This window comes from Danio rerio, chromosome 25 (assembly GCF_049306965.1).
Source record: "Danio rerio strain Tuebingen ecotype United States chromosome 25, GRCz12tu, whole genome shotgun sequence".
Lineage (NCBI taxonomy): Eukaryota > Metazoa > Chordata > Actinopteri > Cypriniformes > Danionidae > Danio > Danio rerio.
Window position 1 is genome coordinate 39125679 of NC_133200.1, and position 26209 is coordinate 39151887.

At 38.4% G+C, this 26209-nt stretch overlaps 6 protein-coding genes across 7 annotated transcripts in view; 1 reads left to right on the forward strand and 5 right to left on the reverse strand.

Annotated features, from left to right (window-relative positions):
- Nucleotides 1-416: 416 nt before the first annotated feature.
- Nucleotides 417-6665, reverse strand: si:ch211-113a14.29. The gene is made up of 2 exons (XM_073943441.1): nucleotides 6287-6665; nucleotides 417-761 (listed from the first exon to the last, which is right to left on the reverse strand). Exons 1-2 carry the CDS (start codon nucleotides 6656-6658, stop codon nucleotides 486-488), a joined length of 648 nt encoding a protein of 215 aa, XP_073799542.1. The 5' UTR covers nucleotides 6659-6665; the 3' UTR covers nucleotides 417-485.
- On the reverse strand, nucleotides 1331-2150 carry LOC141381031 (histone H4). Its single transcript, XM_073943439.1, has one exon. The coding sequence runs from the start codon at nucleotides 2119-2121 to the stop codon at nucleotides 1810-1812; it is 312 nt and encodes a 103-aa protein (XP_073799540.1). The 5' UTR covers nucleotides 2122-2150; the 3' UTR covers nucleotides 1331-1809.
- Nucleotides 3614-6693, reverse strand: si:ch211-113a14.27. Its single transcript, XM_073943438.1, has one exon. It carries the CDS (start codon nucleotides 5114-5116, stop codon nucleotides 4706-4708), a length of 411 nt encoding a protein of 136 aa, XP_073799539.1. The 5' UTR covers nucleotides 5117-6693; the 3' UTR covers nucleotides 3614-4705.
- Nucleotides 5869-9354, reverse strand: si:ch211-113a14.24. The gene has a single exon (XM_073943437.1). The coding sequence runs from the start codon at nucleotides 8091-8093 to the stop codon at nucleotides 7494-7496; it is 600 nt and encodes a 199-aa protein (XP_073799538.1). The 5' UTR covers nucleotides 8094-9354; the 3' UTR covers nucleotides 5869-7493.
- si:ch211-113a14.28 lies at nucleotides 8951-9354 on the reverse strand. Its single transcript, XM_005163199.6, has one exon. It carries the CDS (start codon nucleotides 9323-9325, stop codon nucleotides 8951-8953), a length of 375 nt encoding a protein of 124 aa, XP_005163256.1. The 5' UTR covers nucleotides 9326-9354.
- Nucleotides 9355-15944: 6590 nt separating this feature from the next.
- ankrd27 (ankyrin repeat domain 27 (VPS9 domain)) overlaps nucleotides 15945-26209 on the forward strand; it is a 61454-nt gene continuing 51189 nt past the window's right edge. Inside the window, exons 1-2 of one of the 2 annotated variants that reach the window (XM_073943433.1) lie at nucleotides 15945-16226; nucleotides 17266-17326. The gene's annotated coding sequence lies outside the window, so the exon portion shown is untranslated. The remainder of the gene's footprint in view (nucleotides 16227-17265; nucleotides 17327-26209) is intronic. The other variant, XM_073943432.1, reaches the window with a different exon arrangement.

The window sequence follows — 26209 nt, forward strand, 5'->3', positions numbered from 1 at the left end:
CTATCAATGATAATTTATACATTTAAACTGTAAATTTTAATTTTTACGACAGTAAACTGTGGTGTATGCTATATATATATATATATATATATATAGCATTTGGGTCCTTCATTTATAGGATTACAACACTAATATCTCTTTGTATTAATGATAGTTTTTAGGGTTATAGTCCTGTCTAGGAATATGCTTGTTTTATAACATTTAGTTTGATTAATGGTTTACTCTGTCGTGCATTTAAATATTCATCTTCCAGCATATGAAGTAAAAATTGAAAGCATTTAAAGAAATTTGAGTTAATTTCACGCATCTGAATACGTTTTTAAAACATTGAAATCAAAACTTTTTCATTTAAGTCAGAGACGTATACTTTGCCTCGATAAAAGTGTAACTAAATACTCTTAATACACAAAAAAAAAAGCTCTTTAGTCGATATAATGGGTGGCTCTTAAAAGAGCCTTTGGGGTAGCTGAAGTGGATTCAACGCTTTACTTGGAGCTGGTGTATTTGGTCACAGCCTTGGTGCCCTCAGACACGGCGTGTTTGGCCAGCTCACCGGGCAGCAGCAGACGCACGGCGGTCTGGATCTCTCTGGAAGTGATGGTGGAGCGCTTGTTGTAGTGAGCGAGACGAGAAGCCTCACCGGCGATGCGCTCGAAGATGTCGTTGACGAACGAGTTCATGATGCCCATCGCCTTGGAGGAGATCCCGGTGTCGGGATGAACCTGCTTCAACACCTTGTAGACGTAGATAGCGTAGCTTTCCTTCCTGGTCCTCTTGCGCTTCTTTCCTCCTTTTCCAGCGGTCTTGGTGACCGCTTTCTTAGATCCCTTCTTGGGCGCGGGCTTTGCTGGTTCTGGCATGATGAAGATTTCAGAGTGCGAAACCGAGTGAGGTTCTGTTCACTGTAAGGGGTATTTATTGAAAGCTCGTGCCAAGCCGAGTGACTGCATTGTATTTCTATTGGGTGCTTTCGCTCAACGAATGGAGATCTCATTGGTCAGAATTAGGCGGCTAGATAAACTTTCCGCCAATCGCAGGCCTCTAAATTTGAATAATCAACTCCCAGTGATCTCATTTACTGTTGACTTTTCCCCCGCTATAATGCAAAAAGCTTACATGCAGCTTTAGGTTAAATGTTATGGTTGTTGCACCATCTTACAATAGTCATTCTACGATAATAGTCATGCGAAATCGTTCCATTACCCGAAATGAAGAACTATTTCAGACAAATACAGAGCAGAATAGCTGTAACAGAAGCAAATAATTCATTTATAACGGGTGTTTTATTTCATAACCTTAATAGTTTAATTCTCTGTAAGCAATTTGGGGGTTTCAATACCTAATATATGACTAAAGTTATTTGCTAGGAGGTAATTTTAATTAAAACCTAGCTTACTGTCTTTTGGAATGTCATCTGTCTGTATATTTCATAATCTAGTGATCTTGTACTTGTTCATTTATTAAACTCAGTAAACTACATTGAACATCTCATACTTTAATATACATCTGTATTTGAAATTATACAAATTATTAGAATCAAAGGCGCCCATAATACGTCATGTCTCCTCTGAAGTGCAGTACTTTAATACTTGCCTTACATCTAATTATTTTACATAACTGCTCCATGTTTACAGTAAAAATTAATTAAATCTAAAATTTGGGATTGAACCATTTGGAACCTCTGAAAATAAGAAAACATTTTAAAAACGAACATTTTAAAAACTCATAAAAGATTAGAAATGTGCTCTTTATGAAAGTGTGGGTGGCTCTTAAAAGAGCCGTTGGGTTTTCAGGATGGGCTGCAGATGTTTAACCGCCAAAGCCGTACAGAGTGCGTCCCTGTCTCTTCAGCGCGTACACGACATCCATGGCGGTCACGGTCTTTCTCTTGGCGTGCTCGGTGTAGGTGACGGCATCACGGATGACGTTCTCCAGGAACACCTTCAACACTCCGCGAGTCTCCTCGTAGATCAGACCGGAGATACGCTTAACACCGCCACGACGAGCGAGACGGCGGATAGCGGGCTTGGTGATTCCCTGGATGTTATCACGGAGAACTTTACGATGACGCTTAGCGCCTCCTTTACCAAGTCCTTTACCGCCTTTGCCTCTTCCAGACATGATTACTTCAATAATGATTTAACATGTATATGGTAAGCTCTGCGAGTGATATTTTACAATCGCTTACAGGACCTAGTTGAAACCCTAACAGGAGGAGCTACGCGTTTTCAAATTACGTCACGTGCTGCTATTATCCGACCCCACCCCTAATCTCAGCCTTCACTTGAAAAATGACATAATACAGCTGCAGTTTGTATTGACCATTTCAAATACAGCAATAAAACAGAATTACAAATCACGCTTCAGTGTTTACAGCAGGGATTATTAGAACTGAAATTGCTCTTTATGTGGGTTGAAGATCAGTTTTTAGAAAGGACTATGGTGCCTTGAATCATACTACAGTACAGTGCATTATGTATTTTGTAATATATAGGGTTTTTCTACAACTCTTTGTTATCTTGTCTAAAATTCTGCTACTTTGGCATATTGTCTTCACGTTTTGTAGAAATTAAAGTGTTCCAAAAATATCAGGGTCTTAATACAGGTGAATAAAATGCAAATGCTTTTAAAAAGCTTTTATTTCCATATTTTAAACATGAAACACTGCATTCTAAATATTACCGTAAGAAATTCTATGAAATATTGTTTATGTTTTTTCCAGAAGGCAAGTGTAGCCAAAATATGTCCTGAAGCACACTCATGACATAAAAGACATGTCCAGAGCAATAACTTAAATACTTGTTTCTTATTTCCTATAAATATAACTTATATTTTTATATCTAAAATGGTTTCTTATTATATTCCATAATTTAGATTCTTCTTATTTTATTTTTTAAGGACACGGGCAGTTCTATAAGAAGTGACTTTTTATTTGACAAATAAAAGTTTACCTTGATTTTAATTGGCGATTCATCATACAGCGGCAACCCCTTATAAAATAATGGACCAAGCCGAGGGAAAGTGAAGAACATTAATATTATATTAAATAAACCCTTTTATTAACATTTTATGCAAATACAGTTGGCCTTTTCTGCTGATTGGCTTTCCGGATTATTTGTCATGTCCCCCATTATGAAAGGAGACAAACAATTCTCAAATAATTTGTTTCAAAGGGGATAGAAAATTACTGATTTGATTGAAATATACTTTCATTGTTTGATCTCAACATTTAAATAGATTAGTCCTTACTTTTTCCTTCTGAAGGAGTTGAATAGATCATTTGTTTGGTGAATAATTTTCTGTATCTGGCATAAATCGTATACAGAGCTTACATATGTATTTACATGTGATGTTGATATGTGAAATAATAATATAGAGGCACAGTATAATCAGATATAATAACAATATAAACAGCTCTGTAGTGGAGATTTATTGATTCACAGATGTTTGATGTGACGTGAACAGCTGTCACTACATGCACATTTTTGTTTTAACGAATAATTACTTTGAGTTATTCAAAATAGAGACTTTCCCTGCGTTAAGTTAGCTGGCAGTAGATTATTTATTGTACCATTTTGATAAGAAGTCTGTGCGAACAAGTTCCAACTTTGAGTTCAATGTATATTGTTCTTTGTGTATGTGTGTTTGTTTTTCATCAATTCAATTAAGCTGTATTTCACCTCTCCTGACCACAGAAATACCCTCATCTCTGACCTTTTCATTCAGATAAACACTGAAGATGTTATTCGGATTTAGGTAAGTTGTGTGCAGGCGGGTAGATTTTCTGGATTTATCTATACTTTAACTCGTCAGGTTAAAACACGGTAATGTATGATGCAGTTAGGGATGCATGTTAGTGTGCAATTGCTGTGAAGACAAACTCTGTGCAAGTGTTGAAGTTGACGTTTTAGTGGAATAACCATTGTTTTTGGTGAACAATAAACAGATCCAACTGTACTGTATGAAAAACACACTGTACCTCAGTATTTGCAGTTTACTAAGGGTTAAATTCAGCACATGGGGTCCATCTGTGATGACCATTTCTCTCTTTAAATTTATCCAATCCTATTTATGCCATTTCTGTAAAACAAAATGGTGGCTTATGGGGGTTTCTAGCTGAGCATTCATCAGGCAAATTTTGATTATAACTGTACTTATAGGTCATTTTAGATCGTCAGTGATCTGTCTGGAGATGATCATTAGTGGGATCTTGCTCTTTCTGAATATTCCTTGTTCTGTTTTAAGTTTTTGTTTCCTATTTAAAGCATTTGAGATCAAGAAAAATGTAGTTTGCTTTACAAAATGCGTGATTTGCTTAAACTTCTTTCAAGGTTGCCCTAATCTAGTCAGTATTATAATCACATTTCATTTTTAGCAAGGTTTAATTTGATGTTATGTCAGTTATATTGACAAATAATTAAAAGCAACCCTACACCCTTCTGACAAAATGTTTTTAATACCACTAGTTTTGTTTTCACATAATCAGTGGTTAAAGATTATTAATACATTTTTTACTTGATACTACCTGTAAACCCGTACTCGGTCACCACAGCTCACAAAAAGTTATACCATTTATTATAATATACATCCTGATAACGAATATAGGGGATAATAAACCTGAAATTGTAAGAAATTGCACTTTTTTGATGTACTGAGGTGGCTCTGAAAAGAGCCTTTGTGTTTAAATCAGATGACTATAGAGAACTTAAGCACGCTCTCCGCGGATGCGGCGGGCCAGCTGGATGTCTTTGGGCATGATGGTGACCCTCTTGGCGTGGATGGCGCACAGGTTGGTGTCCTCGAACAGACCGACCAGATAAGCCTCGCTGGACTCCTGAAGAGCCATGACGGCGGAGCTCTGGAAGCGCAGATCCGTCTTGAAATCCTGGGCGATTTCTCGGACCAGACGCTGGAAGGGCAGTTTGCGGATCAGCAGCTCAGTGGACTTCTGGTAGCGGCGGATCTCTCGCAGAGCCACGGTTCCGGGCCTGTAACGGTGAGGCTTCTTGACGCCGCCGGTAGCCGGAGCGCTCTTACGAGCGGCCTTAGTGGCGAGCTGCTTCCTTGGAGCTTTGCCTCCGGTGGATTTACGGGCGGTCTGCTTGGTTCTTGCCATTTCCTCAAACTTCCTAAGCTCTCTTTAGAAAAGTCGTAATGTTAGTGACAGTGCAGCTGGTATTTATACTCTGGTCTGCATTGTTCTCTGTGGGTGGAGAGTTAGCAAAGTCATTTGATTGGCTACAAGATCTGACCAATGGTTGCACGTTCTCGAATTTTGAATCTGAAACAGCTGCAGCCCGCGCTTTTCTCTCGTGTGTAAGCTGATCCATCAGAAATCAGTTTATTACTTTACAAGTTTTTACTGAAATGTAATATTTCGTTGCTTAAATCATAACCTGTGTTAGACATCTGGGAACTAATATGGTGTTTATTTGCTGACATTCAAGTAAACACAGGAAATATTTGTCTCTTCCCAGTAGTGTTTTTCATCCACTCTTGTGTGATTTTGAGTCTTAATTTGGCCACTACTTTTTTTCAGAAAATGGAAATGTTTTCTTGTTTTGTTTTTTTACATATTTTAAGATGCTTTGAAACTTTTCAAAACTCCAAACTAGCAGATTTTTCCTCATTTACTTCTATCATCACATTTTTATGCAAAGTTGTGTCATAATCGTGCATTCTTGGTTGCTGGTGGATTTCCCTGTTAGAGAAAGATAACATGTAATTGTCACTGGTGATTATTAGTTTCAGTGCAAAAAAAGAAAAATAAATAAACTTTCTGACTTGTTTTAGAGTTTGTAGTGTGTGTGAGAAAGACATTTGCAAATGTACTTTGTCTGAGAAAATTAAAATAAGCACCTCATCTTTCAGAACAATTTAAATATTGAATTTATGCACACGCATCACTCAACTTTACTCCATAAGACATCATATATAGGCAAGAAGCCTTTTGCACAGAAGTGGTCAACTGATCAACAGTAAAAAAAAAACACAAGTGATCTTTGATTATATGCAGTTCTTTGCAACAAAAACTTTACGAAAAGAAAACAGGATAAAAACAGCAACTTATATTAAGAAAAAGATTTGAATTTACGAGTTACGGAAGACTTGGTTGATTTTGAAAACGCTTTTGATATTTTTGGGGATATTGGCCTATTTGTCTCGACATCCTGTTAATGCGTCATTAAAGTATATACTCTTTCAAAGAGAAAGTTGGTGGCTCTGAAAAGAGCCGTTGGGTTTAGCAGGTTTATCATTATACTATAGCGCTTTATTTGCCTTTGGCAGCCTTCTCGGTCTTCTTGGGCAGCAGCACGGCCTGGATGTTGGGCAGCACACCGCCCTGAGCGATGGTCACTCCACCCAGAAGTTTGTTCAGCTCCTCGTCGTTACGCACCGCCAGCTGCAGGTGACGGGGGATGATGCGGGTCTTCTTGTTGTCCCGAGCGGCGTTTCCGGCCAACTCTAGGATCTCAGCGGTCAGATACTCGAGCACAGCGGCCAGGTACACCGGAGCACCGGCACCCACGCGCTCGGCATAGTTACCCTTGCGGAGCAGCCTGTGGACACGGCCGACGGGAAACTGAAGTCCAGCCCTGGATGAGCGAGTCTTAGCCTTAGCTCTGGCTTTGCCACCGGTTTTGCCTCTTCCGCTCATATTGATTGAATTACTCTTGTTCGCTAAAGAGAAGTAAGGTTGATCTACCAAGGCAGCCAGTATTTAACAGAGCGTGCTCGCCTGCTATTGGTCAGAGTCTTTAGAGGTTTCAAACCAATCACTGCACTTCCCTCCAAATTTCAAACCCCTTCCCTCTCCGCAAGTGTCTACCTTTAAGCCTGTAAGAAATGTCTTCATATGATAATAATAATATCAATCATAAGTTTAACTAAATTTCAAATATGCAGTAAACAGCGTTTTTTCACGCACCAGTCAGTTTAGATTTTTGGGGCATTTTAACTTTTTTCAGTGTTCTTTTTTTATGTCTGATGTAAATATGCAAAATACACTTAATTATCTTCTTGTACTTCAGCAAACTGCCTAAAGCTTTTAAATACACAAGCTATACATCTCTTTTTAAGCAACACATACACCATTATTTTCTCCGTTTTTGTTTTTTAACCGAGAATCTTTTGTTTGACAATTTTGCCTAATTTTATGCATTTATTCTAGTAAATATAGTCTTTTTTCGCTGGCTGTTTGGATTACTTTCAGAAGTATAACGTTTAAATATATATATATATATATATATATATATATATATATATGTGTGTGTGTGTGTGTGTGTGTGCACAACAAGTATAACATTACAGAAACCTTGTACCACTATACTATATTCCTTATTGTTCAAATGATGGGGAAACAATCATGGCTACTTCTGGAAATAGCAGATGACACACTTTAGATGAGTGTTGTGGAAATGTTGCTCTTCTGTAGAAATCAGTGGGTGGCTCTTAAAAGAGCCTTTTAGTTGAATTGTGGAACAGAAACAGATTTACTTCTTCTTGGGAGCGGCCTTCTTAGGCTTAGCCGCCTTCGGCTTCACCGTCTTGGGCTTTGCAACTTTCGCCTTTTTGGGGCTCTTGGTTGCTTTCTTGGCAGCCGCTGGTTTCTTCGCTTTCTTGGGGCTTTTTGTCGCTTTCTTAGCAGCTGCAGGCTTCTTGGCTTTCTTGGGGCTCTTTGTCGCCTTCTTCGCGGCGGCCGGTTTCTTCACCTTCTTGGGTGACTTCTTTGCTGCGGGTTTCTTGGCTTTTACTGCAGTTTTCTTGGCCGCTGGCTTCTTCTTGGGCTCGGCTTGCTTCTTGTTCAGCTTGAAGGAACCTGATGCGCCTGTGCCTTTAGTCTGGACCAGAGTGCCGTTAGTCACCAAGGCCTTGACGGCAATTTTGACGCGGGAATTGTTCTTCTCCACATCATAGCCGCCAGCAGAGAGAGCTTTCTTCAGGGCTGCGAGGGAAACGCCGTGTCTCTCCTTGGAAGCGGTCACAGTCTTGACGATGAGATCGCGGACATTTGGACCCGCTTTCTTGGGTTTGGACGCCGCTTTCTTCTTAGGAGCTTTAGCCGGTGGGGCAGCAGGAGCGGTTTCAGCCATGGTTCTCTGAGCGTAAACAGTCAGAGGTCAACGAAAGTCTGAGCTCAATAGAGTGGCGCTGCTGAGCGACTGTGAACTTAACTACCACATGAGAACCGTGTAGACTCAACACAACGGCCATCCGCGCCTTTGCTAATGTGTGCTTAAACATTTTTATAGTGTATTACAGTGTATGGTTTAAACATTGACTCAAATCAAGTTGTACAGAAAATTTTCGCAGAATAAAAAGGAGGGGCTAGGGTTTTCCCTTGGAACTAAACAAAATCGAAATAAATATGATCCTACAACCATCGAATCAAATGCCTCACAAATAAGGCTCTGCAAAAAAATAATAAATTAGACACGGGTTTTAAGCCAATTACTTTTTAATCTGTTCGGTCTTCTACTCTTATAAAGTTAAGATATGTAAAAGAAAGAAAACCACATGACTGATAGAAATACACACAATAAGTACATAAACGGAATACTGAAAAACGAAACAATGAACTTGGTTTGCTTATTAAAACTTGACTTACAGCCGTTAACCTAAAACTACACGTTTTCGCTGTCAATATATCTGCTTAGGTTTGGGATAAGTTCGCTTATCTGTAGGTCGAATTACATGACTGTAAAGCAAAACACTAGTATGGCTCTCAAATTAAAGTTTTCGTTTAAAATCATTCCCCAGCTCGCTAGAAAACAAGTTTATTGTTTGTAACCATAACATTGGCTATTAAAAGTTTTAGGTAGGGGGACACTTATAAACAATAGCAGGGTAGTTTAAAATGTTTCATCAGTAAATAGGTTACAACTCTTTTTATGAAAGCTTGGGTGGCTCTTAAAAGAGCCTTTGGGGTAGCTGAAGTGGATTCAACGCTTTACTTGGAGCTGGTGTATTTGGTCACAGCCTTGGTGCCCTCAGACACGGCGTGTTTGGCCAGCTCACCGGGCAGCAGCAGACGCACGGCGGTCTGGATCTCTCTGGAAGTGATGGTGGAGCGCTTGTTGTAGTGAGCGAGACGAGAAGCTTCACCGGCGATGCGCTCGAAGATGTCATTGACGAACGAGTTCATGATGCCCATCGCTTTGGAGGAGATCCCGGTATCGGGATGGACCTGCTTCAACACTTTGTAGACGTAGATAGCGTAGCTCTCCTTCCTGGTCCTCTTGCGCTTCTTTCCTCCTTTTCCTGCGGTCTTAGTGACCGCTTTCTTGGAGCCCTTCTTGGGTGCGGCTTTTGCTGGTTCAGGCATATTGAAGATTTCAGAGAGTGAAACCAATTAATGTTGTGTTCACTGTACGGAGTATTTATCAAAGCTCTTTCCAAAGCCAGATGACTCTGTTGTCTTTCTATTGGTTCGCTCAATGACTGAAGAGGAGATCATTGGTCAGAAATGGGGAGATACACAACTTCTTCGCCAATCGCAGGACTCTAAATTTAAATAATTTCCGCCCAACCCCCAGTGACCTCCTGCACTGTTTCTTTATTTGACTTTCCCGCCTAGTTTCTTCTGTTTACTGAAAAGTTGAGCTTGGACCTGATTTGTGTAGGTGTAATACAAATGAAGAGTTTAGATGCTAAAACCTCTAAATGCTATCTGAAATTTTATCCTAAATGAGCCTTGTACAAGTATTTTATTTTGAAGTTTTCTAATTTTTTAATTTAAATTTTTTTCTAATTTCTAATTCTTCTAATTTTTGAAGGAAATATCAAATGGCATTTTAGAGGTCTTGTGTGTATGTGTGTGGGTGTGTGTTTTTTTTTTCATTTTTTTTTCAAAGCCGTTGTTGTGTTAAGAAGGGGTAATGTACTGCCTTTAAAGTGTAAATGCAACAAAGCAGTGCACACACACACACACATATATAAATGTATATATTAGTGTTGGGTACTCGACCTTGGACTCGGACCAGGGGCGCAACTGCACATTTACTGAGGGGTATGCGAGATAGGCATACCCCTCATGAAATTTGATATGAGATATGATAGATATGGGAGTCCTAAAGGACAAAAAAACTTTAAAATACAATTACTTCTCACATGCAAACTGTGAGAGGTGTAAGGTCTGTCTGCATGAGCAATTGACTTAAAACTGCTATTTCACAAAGTGAAATAAAAAAAGACTGTAAAATGAGACAAACTGCCTGAAATGTTTTATTTTATCAAAATGTTATGGGCAAATCTTTTTGAAACTAAATTGAAAACATGTCTATAGTATAAAAATGGATCTTAATAGAAGGATGAATAAACATCTCAGTTCCAAAAAATGTGAATATTCTGAATATTTGTTCATGTGTCAGTTTTAACAGGGTTAAGAATCATTATAATCATGCAGGAATATCACATTTAAATAGGGGAATTTTTTAATCCAGATATTATTTTCTATTTTGTCTGAAATCCATTTAGTAGGCCCACATGGAATTTTCTACAGTTTTCTACAGATTTTTTGCCCATCATTGAAACTATGTATTTACTTGTGTAATTGTGTGTACATTTAAATTTACTCAGTTTTTAAATTCTTTTCACTAATATTGTTGTAAAAAAATAATAGTAATATTAAAATGTTCATATGATTTATTTACAATACAGTTGGTAAAGTGGTATTTTCAGCCTTTTAGTAGATATGTTATATGAGTGACTGGCTTTGTTTACCAAATAAGTGGATCTAATTTGATTTGCATTGTAAACATTTAATAAAATGGACGAGTCAGTGGCGCAGTAGGCAGTGCTGTCGCCTCACAGTAAGAAGGTCTCTAGGTCGCTGGTTCGAGCTTCGGCTCAGTTGGCGGTTCTGTGTGGAGTTTGCATGTTCTCCCTGTGTTAGCGTGGGTTTTCTCCGGGTGCCCTGGTTTCCCTTACAGTCCAAAGACATGCGGTACAGGTGAATTGGGTAGGCTAAATTGTCCGTAGTGTATGAGTGTGTGTGCATGTGTGTAAAACTTACTGGATAAGTTGGAGGTTCATTCCGCTGTTGCAACCCCGGATTAATAAAGGGACTAAGCCGACAAGAAAATGAATGAATGATTGAATGAACATTTAATAAAATTTAAAAAGGTATTATTTTTTATTTTATATTATATATATATACAATTTTTAGTTATGACAATCCTAAAATCATTCCGCATAAATCTGCAGATTTTTTACAAAATTCCCAACAGAAATAGCAAAAACTTTTAGCAGATTCTGTCTGGCTCTAATATTTAGGTATGTACTTTTATACACATTTTGTGTGATCCCTTTTATTTTGGCAAAAATAATTCATTAATAATATTAAATAATAATAAATGAAGAACATTTTTCAGATTACTCTTATAACTTTTGACCTCAACTGTAAGTGTGATTTGACAGTTTATTTTGCCAAAACTTTTACATCTACATGAACTTTCCTTTACACTTGGATGTGTGTCTGCATGTTAATGTTTTAAATGATTTTGAATTAAAATGTGTGTGTCAATGCAATTCATAAACCCTCTCGTTTTCGCCATATTAATTCTACCATATTTTACCATTCTATCCGCTGTCTTCCGTGTGTGTATTTCTCCCACATTTGTAATGTTTCTATGAAAAGTGAAAGTAGCAGCTACACCGAGTCGATCTCAAATGTGATATAACTGCAAGAACTGTTTAAGAAAATTAAGCTTTTGCATTATTTTGGATTGACAGTGGGTTGAAATTAATGCAAAAACGGCTGCATTCACGTCTTGTCTAGTAAAGCTGAGTATTATAAAGTAGTCAGTCATGTGTACAGTCAACAGTTTAAGTGTAATCGACGAAATAGAAATAGAAATCAACTAATATTACGCATCATGAGTGTTTATTTCCTATTTTATTAAAGCATGTCTGTGAGTTTCAGTTCAGACTGTGTGATTATGAGAATAAATATTGATTTTATTTGACAAGTGAATTTGCCCAAACAAACAGAGTGTTTTTCTGTTTTAGTTTATTTGTTATACCATAAATTTTATTAGTGGAGAAATTAATCAGTTTTTCTATAAAACACTGTATTTCTATTTTATCTCCTTGGCACATTCAAACTGACAGCCATCAGCCATCTCAGTATATTCAACAGGGTATATGCCGAGCAAATGTGCTTCCCATACTGATACACTTCCGGTGACCTGTTATTGTGAATTTTTTTCTATTTTATACGGTTCCTTTCACAGCATCAATGTTTTAATGTAATTCAAATAAATCAGTTAAACAGACTTTGGCATTCATTTAGTTGATCAAGCGTAAAATGAGACAAAAAGCCGTTTGCTCGCACGCGCCCGTCAGAATCGGCAGGCTAGCCGATATGCCGAAGCATGCTAATAGGACTTTTAACTTCAAAATAACAGGTCACCGGAAGTGTATCAGTATGGGAAAAACACTCGCTCGGCACATACCCTATTTAAAATGTGCGCAAACAAATGATTAACATGTTAACAATTTAAAATAAAAAGTATGACGTATTGAATTGATTAATAATTAAACACAGACAATGCTGATAACATAGAGTAATAAAGTAAACCAAATCCAAAAGTTCCAAAGTTCTCCCCAATCACTTTGTTTTGAGTTGGTATCGACCGAGTGCTACAAATGGCCACCGCGTGCGTCTTTTAAACGTGTTGCCGGTTAGATCGAGACTGCAGAGACGCTGTTCAATCCCGCTCTCGTCAACCAAACGAAGATAAAGAAACCGTACTGCAAATATAGTAAGCTTACTCTTCAAATTAACCAACTATGTACGGTAAATAAAATATTACAAATGATCAAACAAAAGTTGTGTGATATTTTGTTGTAGTGTAATGAGATCGTGTGAATAAGGCAAGTTAAACATGTTTCAAATCATTGATAATGAAAACAAACGTGTTTAATGAATTATTTAGGCTCTCCCATCTGTGAGGTGAGTGTTTAAGGATTTATTAAGGTAAAGTTGATTTTATATTTACACATTCGTTCAGTGACTGCTCCCTGTAACGTTATAGTTTACCATAGTACTTTAAATATTTGGATTGAAATTACATGTAGGAATGACTTTACAACATTAGCGGTATTTTATTGACCTGAACAATGGTGTACTTTGACACCCAGTGGTTGCTAACATTATTTCATTGTTTTTATATTATTGAAATTATATTTATTAAGGAGAAAGTCTGAATGTGCGAAATATAAACCAACTTTAGCTCAGTTAAGGACTTTATTCTGTTATACGTTTAGAATAGGACGTTTTAGTCCTTTTAGGAATCACATTACAACATTGTTCAGTCAAATAAATATTGCTAATGTAGTTTTGCAGTCATTCTTACACATGAATTCATACCGAATATTCAGAGTAGAGGTAAACAAGATAGAAACTTTAGCTCAATCATCCTCGTGTTTGTTTTTCTGAATAAAGCCATGTTTATACAACAACACTCTGCTTTGCGTCTGCTTTATTTCATGATAACCGTCTGGAATGTTCTTTTAACCCTCACATGTAGCAATGTTGTGATCAACCAATCACAATCAAGAGTTCCAGAGAGCTGTGTAATACAATTAAATAAACAACACTAATAGAACAGGGGCCTGTTTCAGTAAGGAGGTTCAAACAACTCAGAGTTTAAACTTGAACTCTGAGTTGATTTACCGAGAGATTAAAAACTCAAGAGTTTTCGGTTTCAGAACAGCTGATCTGAGTTGGGTCAATCAACTTCGAGTAGACCAACTCAGAGTTAAGCGCGCACACCGTGACTATAAAAAGGCATTATCAATGGAGCGCAGACATTACGAGTGACTATGGCAGTATCTTATAAAAGAGATCAGCATTTCTTTCTCCAGCTGAACTTGATGTTCTCATGCAAAGTTATAGCAAATATGAGTGTATATATTTTAAAAGAAGCAACCATCAGTGAAGAAGAGACAGTTAGGGTACTAACAGCTGCTCAAGTTAATGGCTAATTTCACTTTTTAAGTATTTAAATATTTAAGTATAATAAAATAAGTAATGTAATTTGTGACGTTTATATTTTTTTTCTAAACTTTTTTTATACATTTATTAGTTTTAAATGATTTAACTGTGCACTTGTGTGTCTGCCTTTTTTATTGAAGTGATAGAGGTTAATATAACATTTAGAAGGTAAGCAGTACTAAAAATAATTTTTAGAAAGAATAATAATCCCATTAATCTAGTTACATGCATGTCGAAGGTGAATTTAATTGAATTATTTAGTAAAAAAGGATAAGCCATTCTCGTACAGTTCTTCTGTGTGTGACTAAAATGTAGGCAATATGTTTCCATCCAAAAATATTACATAAATTTATGTGCAAAACTGGAATATTGCATAAAAGATGCGAATAAAATTCCATCCAACGTGTCAAAGAGAAAAAAATTGTCACTTCCTGATTAAACTGGCACCAAATATCAACAGTAAAAACAGAATTCACTGTGGTAGAAGAAGCTGCGTCAATAAATTCTTTATTTAGCCTAATTAATGTACTTGTGCCTCGATGTCAGAAGACAATGCTGAAACACAATGAGCATGTGGGGGCGTCTGAAGCTGGCTTCAGACGCGGAGACTCTTGACACGCTCCAGACGTTCGGAGGTAATTAATAATATACTAATACTGAAACAGTTAAGGCATTTTAGAATGACTAAAACAATATTTAAGACATGTTACAGTGTTCTCAGCCTCCATTTACACACATTTTCATTATCATATGATCATGATCTTTTTTTTAATGTACATGCTGTAATTTGTTCAGTAAAAGTGTTTCCATCGTAGTTTATGCGCACATTTTCTATTGAATAAAAGTTTATCCTACTCAGTTATGCGCGTTTTTTATGCATATTTTAAAAAGTTATGTGCATCATGACGTTTCTATTAATCGTTTTTATGCACGTATCCAAAATGAGCATAAAAATAGGTGGGTGGAAACGTAAGGCTCAGGCGAGAAATACGCTTCATCTTTAAAAAAGGGGAGGAGACAGACAGAAACTCTGAGTTTAGAGAATAAAACCTGCTTCTGACCAGGTTAGATTCACAGAGTAAGTTACCACAGTAACTGACTCTGAGTTAAAGTTACCTCTCTTTCAGAAACAGGCTTGACTTACCCTGCTTTCTCGAGTTTAACAAACCTGCCATTTTGAAACGGAAAACCCAGAGTTACTCTCATTTCAGGGTTAAAATACTCTGAGTTTTCACTTAACCTCCTTTCTGAAACAGGCCCCAGGAGAGACTGGTTCTGAAGCACTTGAACAGGTTAAATACAAATAATATCTTCAAAAATCAAATCAAAGCTGCTTCTGTGGTAATTAGCCAATTAAAATTGGTGTTCTAAATGTTTACAAGATGGGTCCACAAAACCTTTTGTGAAGGAAAATGTTTTACAACAATTATACACCATCTAAACGCTGAATAAATAAACTTTCCATTGATGTGGTATGCTAGAATTAACTATATCTGTCTGATGTGAGACTATTTAATCATCTACAATTTGATGGTGTGAAAAAAATCTAAATATTTTAGAAAAAATTTGCTCTATATTTGATTAAGCGAAGTTTAAATATGACCTAATTTTGAGAGGCTCGCTAATGATTGCTTGCACCTGGTCCCACATTATTCAATTTATGATTAACCAATCAGGCGACTCCAAAGCTAATTTAAAAGCCTAAGTTCCAATAAAGCCATTTTCATTTAAAAGACGGCTCAGCATCAGCCTGCTACCCCTATTACTACAATTACTTCTAAAACAACAACAATAACAACTAAATATCCAGCTATAATTCCAACAACATCAAAAACTTGTATTTCAAACTGCCTCACGCAACTCACCTGCCCATCTTCAACTCAATTCTCCAGCAAGATCACAGTCCAAAACTCGATCACCGCCCACGAACTCAATCCTAACTCTCAAGACGTCAGCCATCCAAGCCTCTGCATGATGCCGAACTCTCACCGCTTTCCTAGCGGTCCATCCGTGATCATGTACACCGCATGCTTCAAGGGGAAGCTTAGCCAGAATAACTACTGGAATCTTCAAGCAGGTGTGCTGAAGCAAGATGGAGGTAAACTCAGCAGGACAGCAACCCTCCAGGAGCAAGTTTGGATACCCCTGACATAATCCATACTCATGTAACGTTACACCATTTGATAACAATGAATCATCCAGTCCGGTATGTCCCAGTCACCGTCTGGTAATTATGCCCTCTACCTTCTTTTTCCTTCTATGAATAACCTTTTAGTGAAACATTGTTTACCCGAGAGCTTTTCTCTTGTGCAAATGGTGAGATCCGGATTCGCTGCTTGTTCGTATCGAACTATTACACCGAGTGTGAACATGTTAGCATTACAACTAAACTGTTACCGTCGTGTAGGATTTTCACCGGATTTTGTGACCGGAATAACACACGCGGCATTCAGACGCTACCTGTCGAGTGCATCTACAGAGAAATGCGGAGGTTTTTTTCTTCTTATTCGCCGCGCAGTAACAAACATTACATGAAAAATACACGCTTAAAACAGCTCCTCGAATCAAATATATTGTTTGTCACCACGGGCACAAATGAAATTCCTGAACGAAAGAGGCAAACTAAAGTCCACCATTTAACAATTTGGCAAATAATACGATTACAGATGTCCATGTAAACACACACACCCTTTCTCCCCTGTGTGTATATTTTGACTCTGAAACACTCCCACATCATCTCTCTCTTTTGCTCCTCCGACACTTTCCCCCCCTAAACAGAGGTGTGACAACACCCTGCTGAAACAAGGGGGTTTCAAGGCCCTTTAAAGCATTAACCGGTGTTTATTTAACAGCTCCTATACACATTTGAAGTGCTCTATTGAATCCTATCTAGTCTTTTTAATATAGTCTTTGACGCTGCTGCGTATATCAGACATCCATGATCATTACCGATCTTATTAAAGCCTGATACACTGCGAGTATTAATAATCTTTCTGCTCCCCATTCTTTGCCTGCTATCGCCCTCATTGCATTTAAAGTTTCTTTTCACTTCTACTAGCCCAATATACATTTTCTATGTGTACCTGCTATCCAACTAAATCCCTAAATATTAAAATTCGTGAACCTCTTCTAATGACTTCCCATATATAAATAATTTAATGTCACTTGATTATTTTCTATCTCCTACTAAAGATCATATGACATAACTCACTGACTGATATTTTGAATTTCCAACAATGACTCCTCCACCTTTCTGCCCAACCCAGGCTCATTCTGAAGACGAAGTCTAGTGGCTGTTTCTGGACACGGGGAAATACGTCCCGGCAGGTATGTATTTTGCAGTTATTGTTTTCATGAATCTGCAAGATGCTGCTGAGTGTGCTTTTTCATATCTCGAATGTCTCTCGTTAGCGCCCACGCTGTTCTCACGTAAACCCACCAGAGGCCGCTGTCGGCCAGCCGTCCGTCTGACTGACTGAATGATTGACTGGACAACCGGCCAATCGACTGACGCACCCTCCTCCTTCCCTAAACCTAAACAATTTTACCGATTGATCTGCCAACCCACTTACTTCCCTAAACCCAACTGACGATTTTACAAAAGCTGTCCAAAAAAAAAAAAAAGAAAAGAAAAGCCCTCGTCTGATCACATTCTCAACCCAGTTTATTTCCTCGTTCATTTTTATTTTTTTGAGGTTCTGTTTTTGTCTTACCTTCCTTCTGGAACCGCTCTCCCCTGATCTCGAACCCCGCCCGCAGCGTTCGTTTAAAAAAACGAGTCAGTGTTGTTTCTACCTTATCTATAGCAGCTTGTCTGTTTTTAAGTACTCGAGTCAGATTTCTTCCTCTCCTATATAGCTCTATCGTCAGCATAAAGAGCACTTCCTATTCCAGGTCCTAAATCTTTCATTAATCATTAAGTTATAGCAATCGACTAATAGTACTTTGAGGGATACCGTCTTCTGCATTAAATGATTAATAAGTAGTTCCCACTTGAACCATAAATGTTCTGTGAGTTTGTGATTGTTTTATCCAGTTATAATTTTCCTTCTATGTTCATTTTATAAGCTTTAGCTAACAATCCTTCTCGCCACACTGTATCATATGCTTTTTCAGCATCAAAACACATGACTATCATGAGCTCTTTCATGTTAATTGCCTTTTCTATTTCATCAGTGACTTAATGCATCTGTAGTTGATCTCCCTCTTCTGAAACCACACTGACCTTTGCTATGTTTTCCTTTTTCTGCAAATCAAGTTGTCCAAGAGCTGATAATTGTATTCACTGTCATTTTTCCATTAATTTACCTTAATTTGATGTCAATGCTATCGGTCTGTAATTTTCCAGTTTTTGTAGCGTCTTTCATTGTTTTTGGAATCGGAATTACAACAGCTTGTTAAGAGTCAATAAAATAGCCTTTTCTGGTATCAGAATACATCGCTAACCCTGTCTCCGCCTGGGGCAGTGTTTACACATTTTCCCAGTGCTCTTTTTTTTTTTTTTTTTTTTTTTTTTTTTGTATGTTGTATTTTGCACTGTCGTTGTATTTTTCACTCGTTGTATTTGCACTGTCTGTATTTTGCACTGTCTGGAGCCAGCACCTAATCTTTTCACTCATCATAGCACACGTACTGCTGATGATGTGACAATAAAAGTGATTTGATTTTGAATTGAATTCTATACTGTGTAATCTTTGTAGAACATTTCCTAGCATATAAGCCTTTTCATTTTCTGATATGTTAGTTGCCTCCTTCTCGATCAGCACTGGTATTTGTTTTCTCTTTTTTATTTTATTTTATTTTATTTTTTTCCCCTTTACAAACCAATTTCAATATTGTAATTTCAGTTCAAAATCTTAGAGTTGTCTTTCAACAGCTTTTTACTCATTTAAATGGAAATGACATTATTGATACATTTCTCTCTGGTTTTAGGACACTGTATAGCCCTGAGACAGCTCTCCTTAAAGTGTTTAATGATTTTTTTTCTGACTGTTGACTCTGGAAAATGTGCACTTCTAGTTTTACTAGACCTGACTGCGGCATTTGACACAATCTATGACAACATTTTGATTGATTGTTTAAGGTTGTGGGCCGGGATTTCAAGGAAATGTTTTGAATTGGTTTAGTTATCTCTTGGGGAGAACCTTTTTTTTTATTATTGAATCTGCATGTTAGGAGTGTGGTGTCCACCAAGGCTCAATTTTGGGCCCAGCTCTTTTTCTCCATCTACACTCTTCCCTTGGCTGCTATCTATTAGAAGCATAATGCAAGCTACCATCTCTATGCTGTTAACACTCAGTTTTCTCCTATTTTTATGGGCGTGTAAAGCTGTTTTACAGTTCTTATTTTAACATTTTAAACGAGATTAAGGAATGGTTGACTTAATTTTTCTTAATTTTGTACACTTGAGTGAATCAAAAACTGAAGTACTAGTGTTTGAATTTTGCTCGTCAAACTTTAACTCAAGACTCAGTGTCAGTCAACAATAGTTTCTATCAGTTAAGGAACATTCCCAAATTGAAGCCTTTTCTGTCTTTAGATGAGTTGGAAACCATTATCAATGTTTTTATTATGTCCAGATTGGACTACTGCAACTCTCTGTATTCATGGGTTTCCGTGTGGTCCAAAATGCAGCTGCTAGACTTTTAACTGGGACCAAGACATTTCTAGTATCTCACCAGTTTTATCATCTCTTCACCTGCTCTGTCCAATTTAGCATTCAATACATGTTATTGCTACTTGTTTTTAAAGGTTTGAATGGACTGACACCTACTTACACCAGTGAGCTTCTTCACTGGCATACTTCATTGAGGCTAGTTTACAGGTTTCAGCTAGTTGTTCCCAAATCACGGTTGAAATCCAGAGATGACGGGGCTTTTTCTGTCACAGCCCCTTGTCTGTTGAATGGTCTGCCTTTTACATATTAGGTAATGCTCTTCCTTTGGTGCTTTTAAGTCTCATTTAAAAAAAAATCACCTTCTGTCTCTTGCTTTTTGATTGCAAATAAATTTTAATCTGTTTTATATATTTTGCTTAAGTATAATTTTTGTATGCAGGTCTTTTTGTAAAGCACTTTGGTCAACATTTTTTTTGTTTTTAAATGTGCTCTATAAATAAAGTAAACAATTAAACACTCATATTTTGAAAAATTCTCCATACGTGATCAATGGTGGTGTTTTTTCTCATTGTCGAGCAACATTTCCTTTATTTCTCCCTCTTGGCAGTTTTAATCAGTCTCCTTATGTTAGCTCTTGCTCTTTATGTCAACACTATCTAAATTCATGTTTTTCCAAAGCTGTTTGAATGCCTTATTTCTTTCTTTAATTGCCTTGCTGCACTCCTCTGTCCACCATGGAATAGTCCTCTTTCATCTGCAGTTCTTATAGGCATGTGTAAATTTAGCTGATTGCAATATTAAATCTGTAAGTGACTTGCATAATATTTCAGCCGTTTCCTCTTTAACTTTCACTAAATCCTCTTCACAGTATTTCCCAAATGATACCTAATCTGCTTTCTCATATTTCCACAGATTCTGAAGATATTGACCATTTTAAATTCCTTGCATTTAATTGACTTTATTGGAAAGTGATCTCTTGTGTTCTCACTTAATATTTTCCATTCCAGGATATTTGCTATTTCATTTGATATAGATGTTAGGTCTAAACAGTGTTGTCTATTATATTATACCTATAGTGCCTTCTCCAGGGTTCAAGCTAACTGAAGATGTATCTTCCATAACTTGTTCTAACGTCACTGCATTCTCCTTTTACACCAATTGTGAGCATTAAAATCCCCACACCAAAGTTTTCCTTCCTCTTTCAACCTGTTCAAGTGAATTAATTGAAATGTTTTTACACTGATTATAAAAGTTTTATATTTTACCAGTGAATTTTCATAGTAAAAAACCTCCACCATCACACACTCTAATTCCTCTCCCAGGACTCTGTACATCATTTCATCCTATATAAATGTAACTACCTGTCCTCCTTGACTCCCTTCCCTGTCTTTCCGTATATATTTTTAATGTTGTAAAACAAACTGAATATTTGGTTTAAGCCATGTTTTCTTCACACATATTACACTTAGTCAATATTACAACTCAAACTTATTTTTATTTATTTTTTTAACTCTTGCCCATTTACAATCAAACGTCTTGCTTTCCATTGTAGGATACTTATCACCATTAAGCTAATGAGACATTCAAGAAGCATGTTTTATTGTTGATCGAGTGAGAATGTCATGTATCTTATAGGCAGAAATTCCTGTAAATCCTAGTGTCTAGAATGGTTTTCATTTTATCTGACCTGCTTGTCATTACTGGTGTAACATTGATCTCTGACAATGAATACCAGAAAGTTCTCTTTTGTCATTATTATATCATTTTCCTTTATACATTTGTGATTCTCCCTTCTGCACCCAGTCTCAGTGTTCGTTTCCAGTAGTTTTTTTTTTATTTGCCGTTTGATTCCTCCACTCTTACCTCCCTTTTCTGGCAGATCTTGAGTGCACTCTTCCTTGTCCTAGAGATCTTGCCAAGCTTACTCTTCCGATTAGCTTATCTATGGCCTTAGACAACCCAATTGGATGTAGATGTTTCCCTTTACTTCTTCAAACATCAACATTACTTTACATCCTGATATTTCATTTTGATCTTTTCTATTATTTTTCTCACTTTAAGTATTTTTTCCCCTCCATTTGCCACATTATGTGTGTCCTCATAGCCTTCCTGTTCTTTATACATGCCTTTCCTACGTTTAGTGTTTTTCTTTTTGGAAAGTGCTTCTGTAAATACCTAAATATCATATCATAGACTCATCTGAGTCCTCGTCCATGATTGCACATCAAGCACAGATCAGATCAAGCGACGACCGACTGACTGACTGACTGACTGATTATTTGCTTTGAATTATTATTTAAGGAATTATATAGATTCCCCAAACTCCAACTGTTGTTGTCTCTGAATCCGTGGCGTTCCGTCGACCTTCTTCCTACCCAGTGTCACCATCCAAAGAGCCCCCAAAAACTTAAGATGGTCCCACCCTCTCTCTTTAAAGTTTATGAATGGACGCAGGTATAAAAGACTTTGTGAATGAATTGGGCCAGATATGCTTATGATTATAATCATGTTAAGATTCCAAATGTAATGTTATTTAATAATGGATTAAAGTAAAGCCCATAACAAACATTTCACCCCCCCCACCATGCCCCCCCCCCCCTTCCATGTTTACTTTTTAGATCGCATTGGATGTGGCCTGCCAAACCCCCACCCAACCGAAAAAATAAATAAATAATCCATTCGGTGTTTTCCTCTGGCAAAGAGGATTCCTCCTTTTTCAGGACTTTAACCTGTCCCTGTATCCACTGGAACATGATGGCTGGGTAAGTCTGGCATCATCACACACATTAGGCGCAATGTCATCAGCAATGAAAGTCCATAGCAGTGCTTCTGTTGATGTTTTAGAAGATGGCAGCATATGGTCCACATGTACCTTCACACTACGTTCTCCGACTTGGACCTCTCACATACCAAGTTTAAGTTTGAACAAGATTACTCCTGGAGTCCAGGCGCAATTTGAGTGTCGACTGTTCCACACCTTCACTCTCTGGCCAACCTCAAATGAACTGGTGTGTCATGCGCTTTATTTTTTTGCTGCCCTTGGCGTTTGACAACCACTGCAGATGTGTCTGGCTTAAGCAGCATGAGTCGAATTCCTGGCAGTCTTTTAAAGAGCAATTGAGCAGGGGTACGCTCTGTTACCGTATGAGGCGTGTTACGGTATGTTAAGAGGAACCGGGCCAGGCGCATATTTGGTGCTACTGACTGCGCTCAACCTTTCCCATGCTTCATTCAATATTTGTACCACCCGCTCGGCTTGACCATTTGTGACTGGATGATATGGAGGAGATGGCACATGAAACACTACGTTTATTTTTTTTTTGTAGGAACTCTTCAAACTCCCTGGAAGTGAATGGTGGGATGTTGTTAAACACCAATTCTTTTAGGAAACAATATGAAGCAAGATGTTTATAGTCCCTGCATTTGTCAAGTTGGTGGGGAAGATTTCCACCCATTTTGAGTGAGCATCTACAATCAGTAAGAAGTGCTGTTTGTCAATCTCAGCAATCTATGTGAATGCCATCCCAGAGTGCTGTTGCCCAGGACAAGGGGAAAAAGGAAAGCACTAGGGGGTTGGTTTTGCCCCTTCTCACATGGCAAGCACTTACTCACTAGGCTCTGTATGTCTTGGTCGAGTCCTGGCTACCAGAGATATCCTCTTGCCAGTGCTTTCGTTCTTCATATGCCAAGGTGACTCCTGGAGCTCTGACAACAGTCTCTCCCTGTACTTTGGAGGAATTATTACTCCCGAACCCCAAAGGATACAGCCTTGGTCTGTTGAGAGCTGGTCTTTTCTGACATGGAAGAGTTTCAGGTGTTCGTCTGTGATATGACTGGGCTAACCGGACAAAGTGGGCCAACACTTTCACAAGCCAAGAATTTCTCCTAGTTTCTGTGGCAATGTCCTTTGCACAGACTGGCAATTCATCAAGGTATGAAACCTGAAACACAGTCTCCTCTTTCCTTCCTATAAAGTTTGATTTTCAAAGTAATCTGGATGATACATCTGCATTGGCATGATCAGAAGATGTCATAATCAAAGGCCAACAAATGCCCAGCGTTGCATGCAAAGTGCTGCAAGTATAGGAATGGCAGGTTTGGGAATGGCAAGCAGAGGTTTATAATCCGTCAGAAGATGAAACTTGCGGCCATACAGATACTTGTGAAACTTTCACACTCCAAAGACTATGCTGAGAGCCTCATTTTCAGTCTGCGCATAGTTTTTTTTTTTTTATCGTCTGCTGTGAGTCCTTGATGCAAATGCAATAGGATGCTCCTCCCTTGTAGGTGACATGTCAGATAACTGCTCCCACACCATAGGGAGAAGCGTCGCATGCAAGTTGAAGTGTTTTTGGATCATAATGGGCTAACCGCTTACTGGATAACAGATGCCGTTTACAGTCATCAAAACCTTGGGCACGCTGTGGAGACGATGGATGCTATTTTACGTTGGCCTGTAACAATCTTTGAAGCGGGTGCAACAATGTGGAAAGATTTGGCACAAACTTTCTGTAGTAGTTCAGAAGACCCAAAAAAGATCTTAGTTTAGCGATTATTGGTAGGGGCAGGAGCCTTCACAATCACTTCCACTTTGTCCTCTGTTGGATGCAAACCTTTGTCATCAATCTTGTATCCCAAGTATTCCACAAAATTACAGAGAAATTTACAGTTTGGTTTCTTTACGGTCACTCCATGTTGCCTACGACTTGACAGCACCTTGTCCAGTACAATTAGATGTCCCTCGGAAGATGGAGCTGACACAAATGTCACCCATAACACACACTACATTTTGAAGGCCCTGAAGGATCTGGTCTATTGTGTGTTGAAAAATTGCAGTTGTGGTGGAAATTTCATAAGCAAGGCAATGGTTTGCTTGAATAATTCAGCGAGGGATTGTTGCTATTTGGAGGACTTTATTACCTTCTCTGCGATTCTGCCTTCAGACAGTGATATTGCAAGGTGATGGCGCTGCAGATGTGCAGTCATGGTTATACATGTAAAACAATGCTTGCACACATTGAAAATAACACATTACAATATTTTTGTTCACTTTTTTTTAACTTTTTTTTTTTTTTATTGGAATTATGCTTCCTGGCAAAACCGAAATGTCCTCACACCACAGATTTGAAAGACGCCGGCGCTTCCTTGTACTGTTGCCTCAGCAACACGTAGGTGGAGGTTGTACCGTACGGTTCAATATTATATTGCGAACCGTGGCATCCCTAGTACCCAAACCATCCCGTGTGTGTGTGTGTTTATAGTAAGGTACTGCCTGGATTCAGCATCCAACTCCAGCTGTTGATAAGCAGAAGACAAATCAGTCTTACTGAAAACTTTTCCCCTTGCCAAGGTGGCGAAAAGATCATCCGCATTCGGTATCGGATATTCTTTGAGAATGCACTGTGACTATAATCGCCACATAGCCTTAGTGTCTTGTCCTTCTTGGGCACCACCACTATTGCTGCCGTCCAATCATTCTTCCAAACTTGAGAGATAATGTTTTGTTCTAAGCACTCAAGCTCTTTATCTACAGCATCTTTAACGACATACGGAATAGCCCTTGGTTTGTGAAAGATAGGGTGAGATTCTTCCACCTCCAAAGAGTTTTCTGATTTTCAAGGACATCACAGAATGAAGTGACACTCGCCAGCGATATGTACCTCAGGCTAAAATCTCCTAGTTTAAAAATTTTTTTATGCCTAAGTAATGGAGGTTTATCTCCCTCAACCACAACCAATGGAAGTGACCACTGTTGTTCCCCATAGATGACTGGAACCTTTTTCACCCAGCGCAGGGATTTTGTCCCTGGTGTCTTCAAACCAATCGAATGGAGGTTGGACGCAGACAACAGTCCTTTAATTTGTCAATTTAAATATGCTCTGGGATCAAAGACAAAGAAGCACCTGTGTTTAGCTGCATGCTAACCATGTGCCATTTAGCTGAAGTTAAATGTAAATGCCATCTGGTTTGTGTTGAGCAGATTAAAGAGTGAAGAGTCTCTCTTCCATTTACACCTCTGCAACTGTAGAGATGCTCTGCTTGGCTTAAACTCTCCAACGCACCTCTGCACCACTGATTTGCCATTGCACCTCGGCAACTGTAGAGGTGCTCCGCTTGGCTTAAATATTCCGCTGCACCACTGACTTCAATTGTACCTCCGTAACTAGAGGTGCTCCGCTTAGCGTAAATACTCTGCCTCACTACTGCACCACTGACTTCCATTGCACCTCGGCAACTGTAGAGGTGCTCCGCTTAGCTTAAATACTCCGCCGCACCACTGACTTCCATTGCACCTCGGCAACTGTAGAGGTGCTCCGCTTAGCTTACATACTCCGCCGCACCACTGACTTCCATTGCACCTCGGCAACTGTAGAGGTGCTCCTCTTAGCTTAAATACTCCACCTCACAACTGCACCAGTGACTTCCATTGCACCTCAGCAACTGTAGAGGTGCTCCGCTTAGCTTAAATACTCCGCCGCACCACTGACTTCCATTGCACCTCGGCAACTGTAGAGGTGCTCCGCTTAGCTTAAATACTCCGCCGCACCACTGACTTCCATTGCACCTCGGCAACTGTAGAGGTGCTCTGCTTA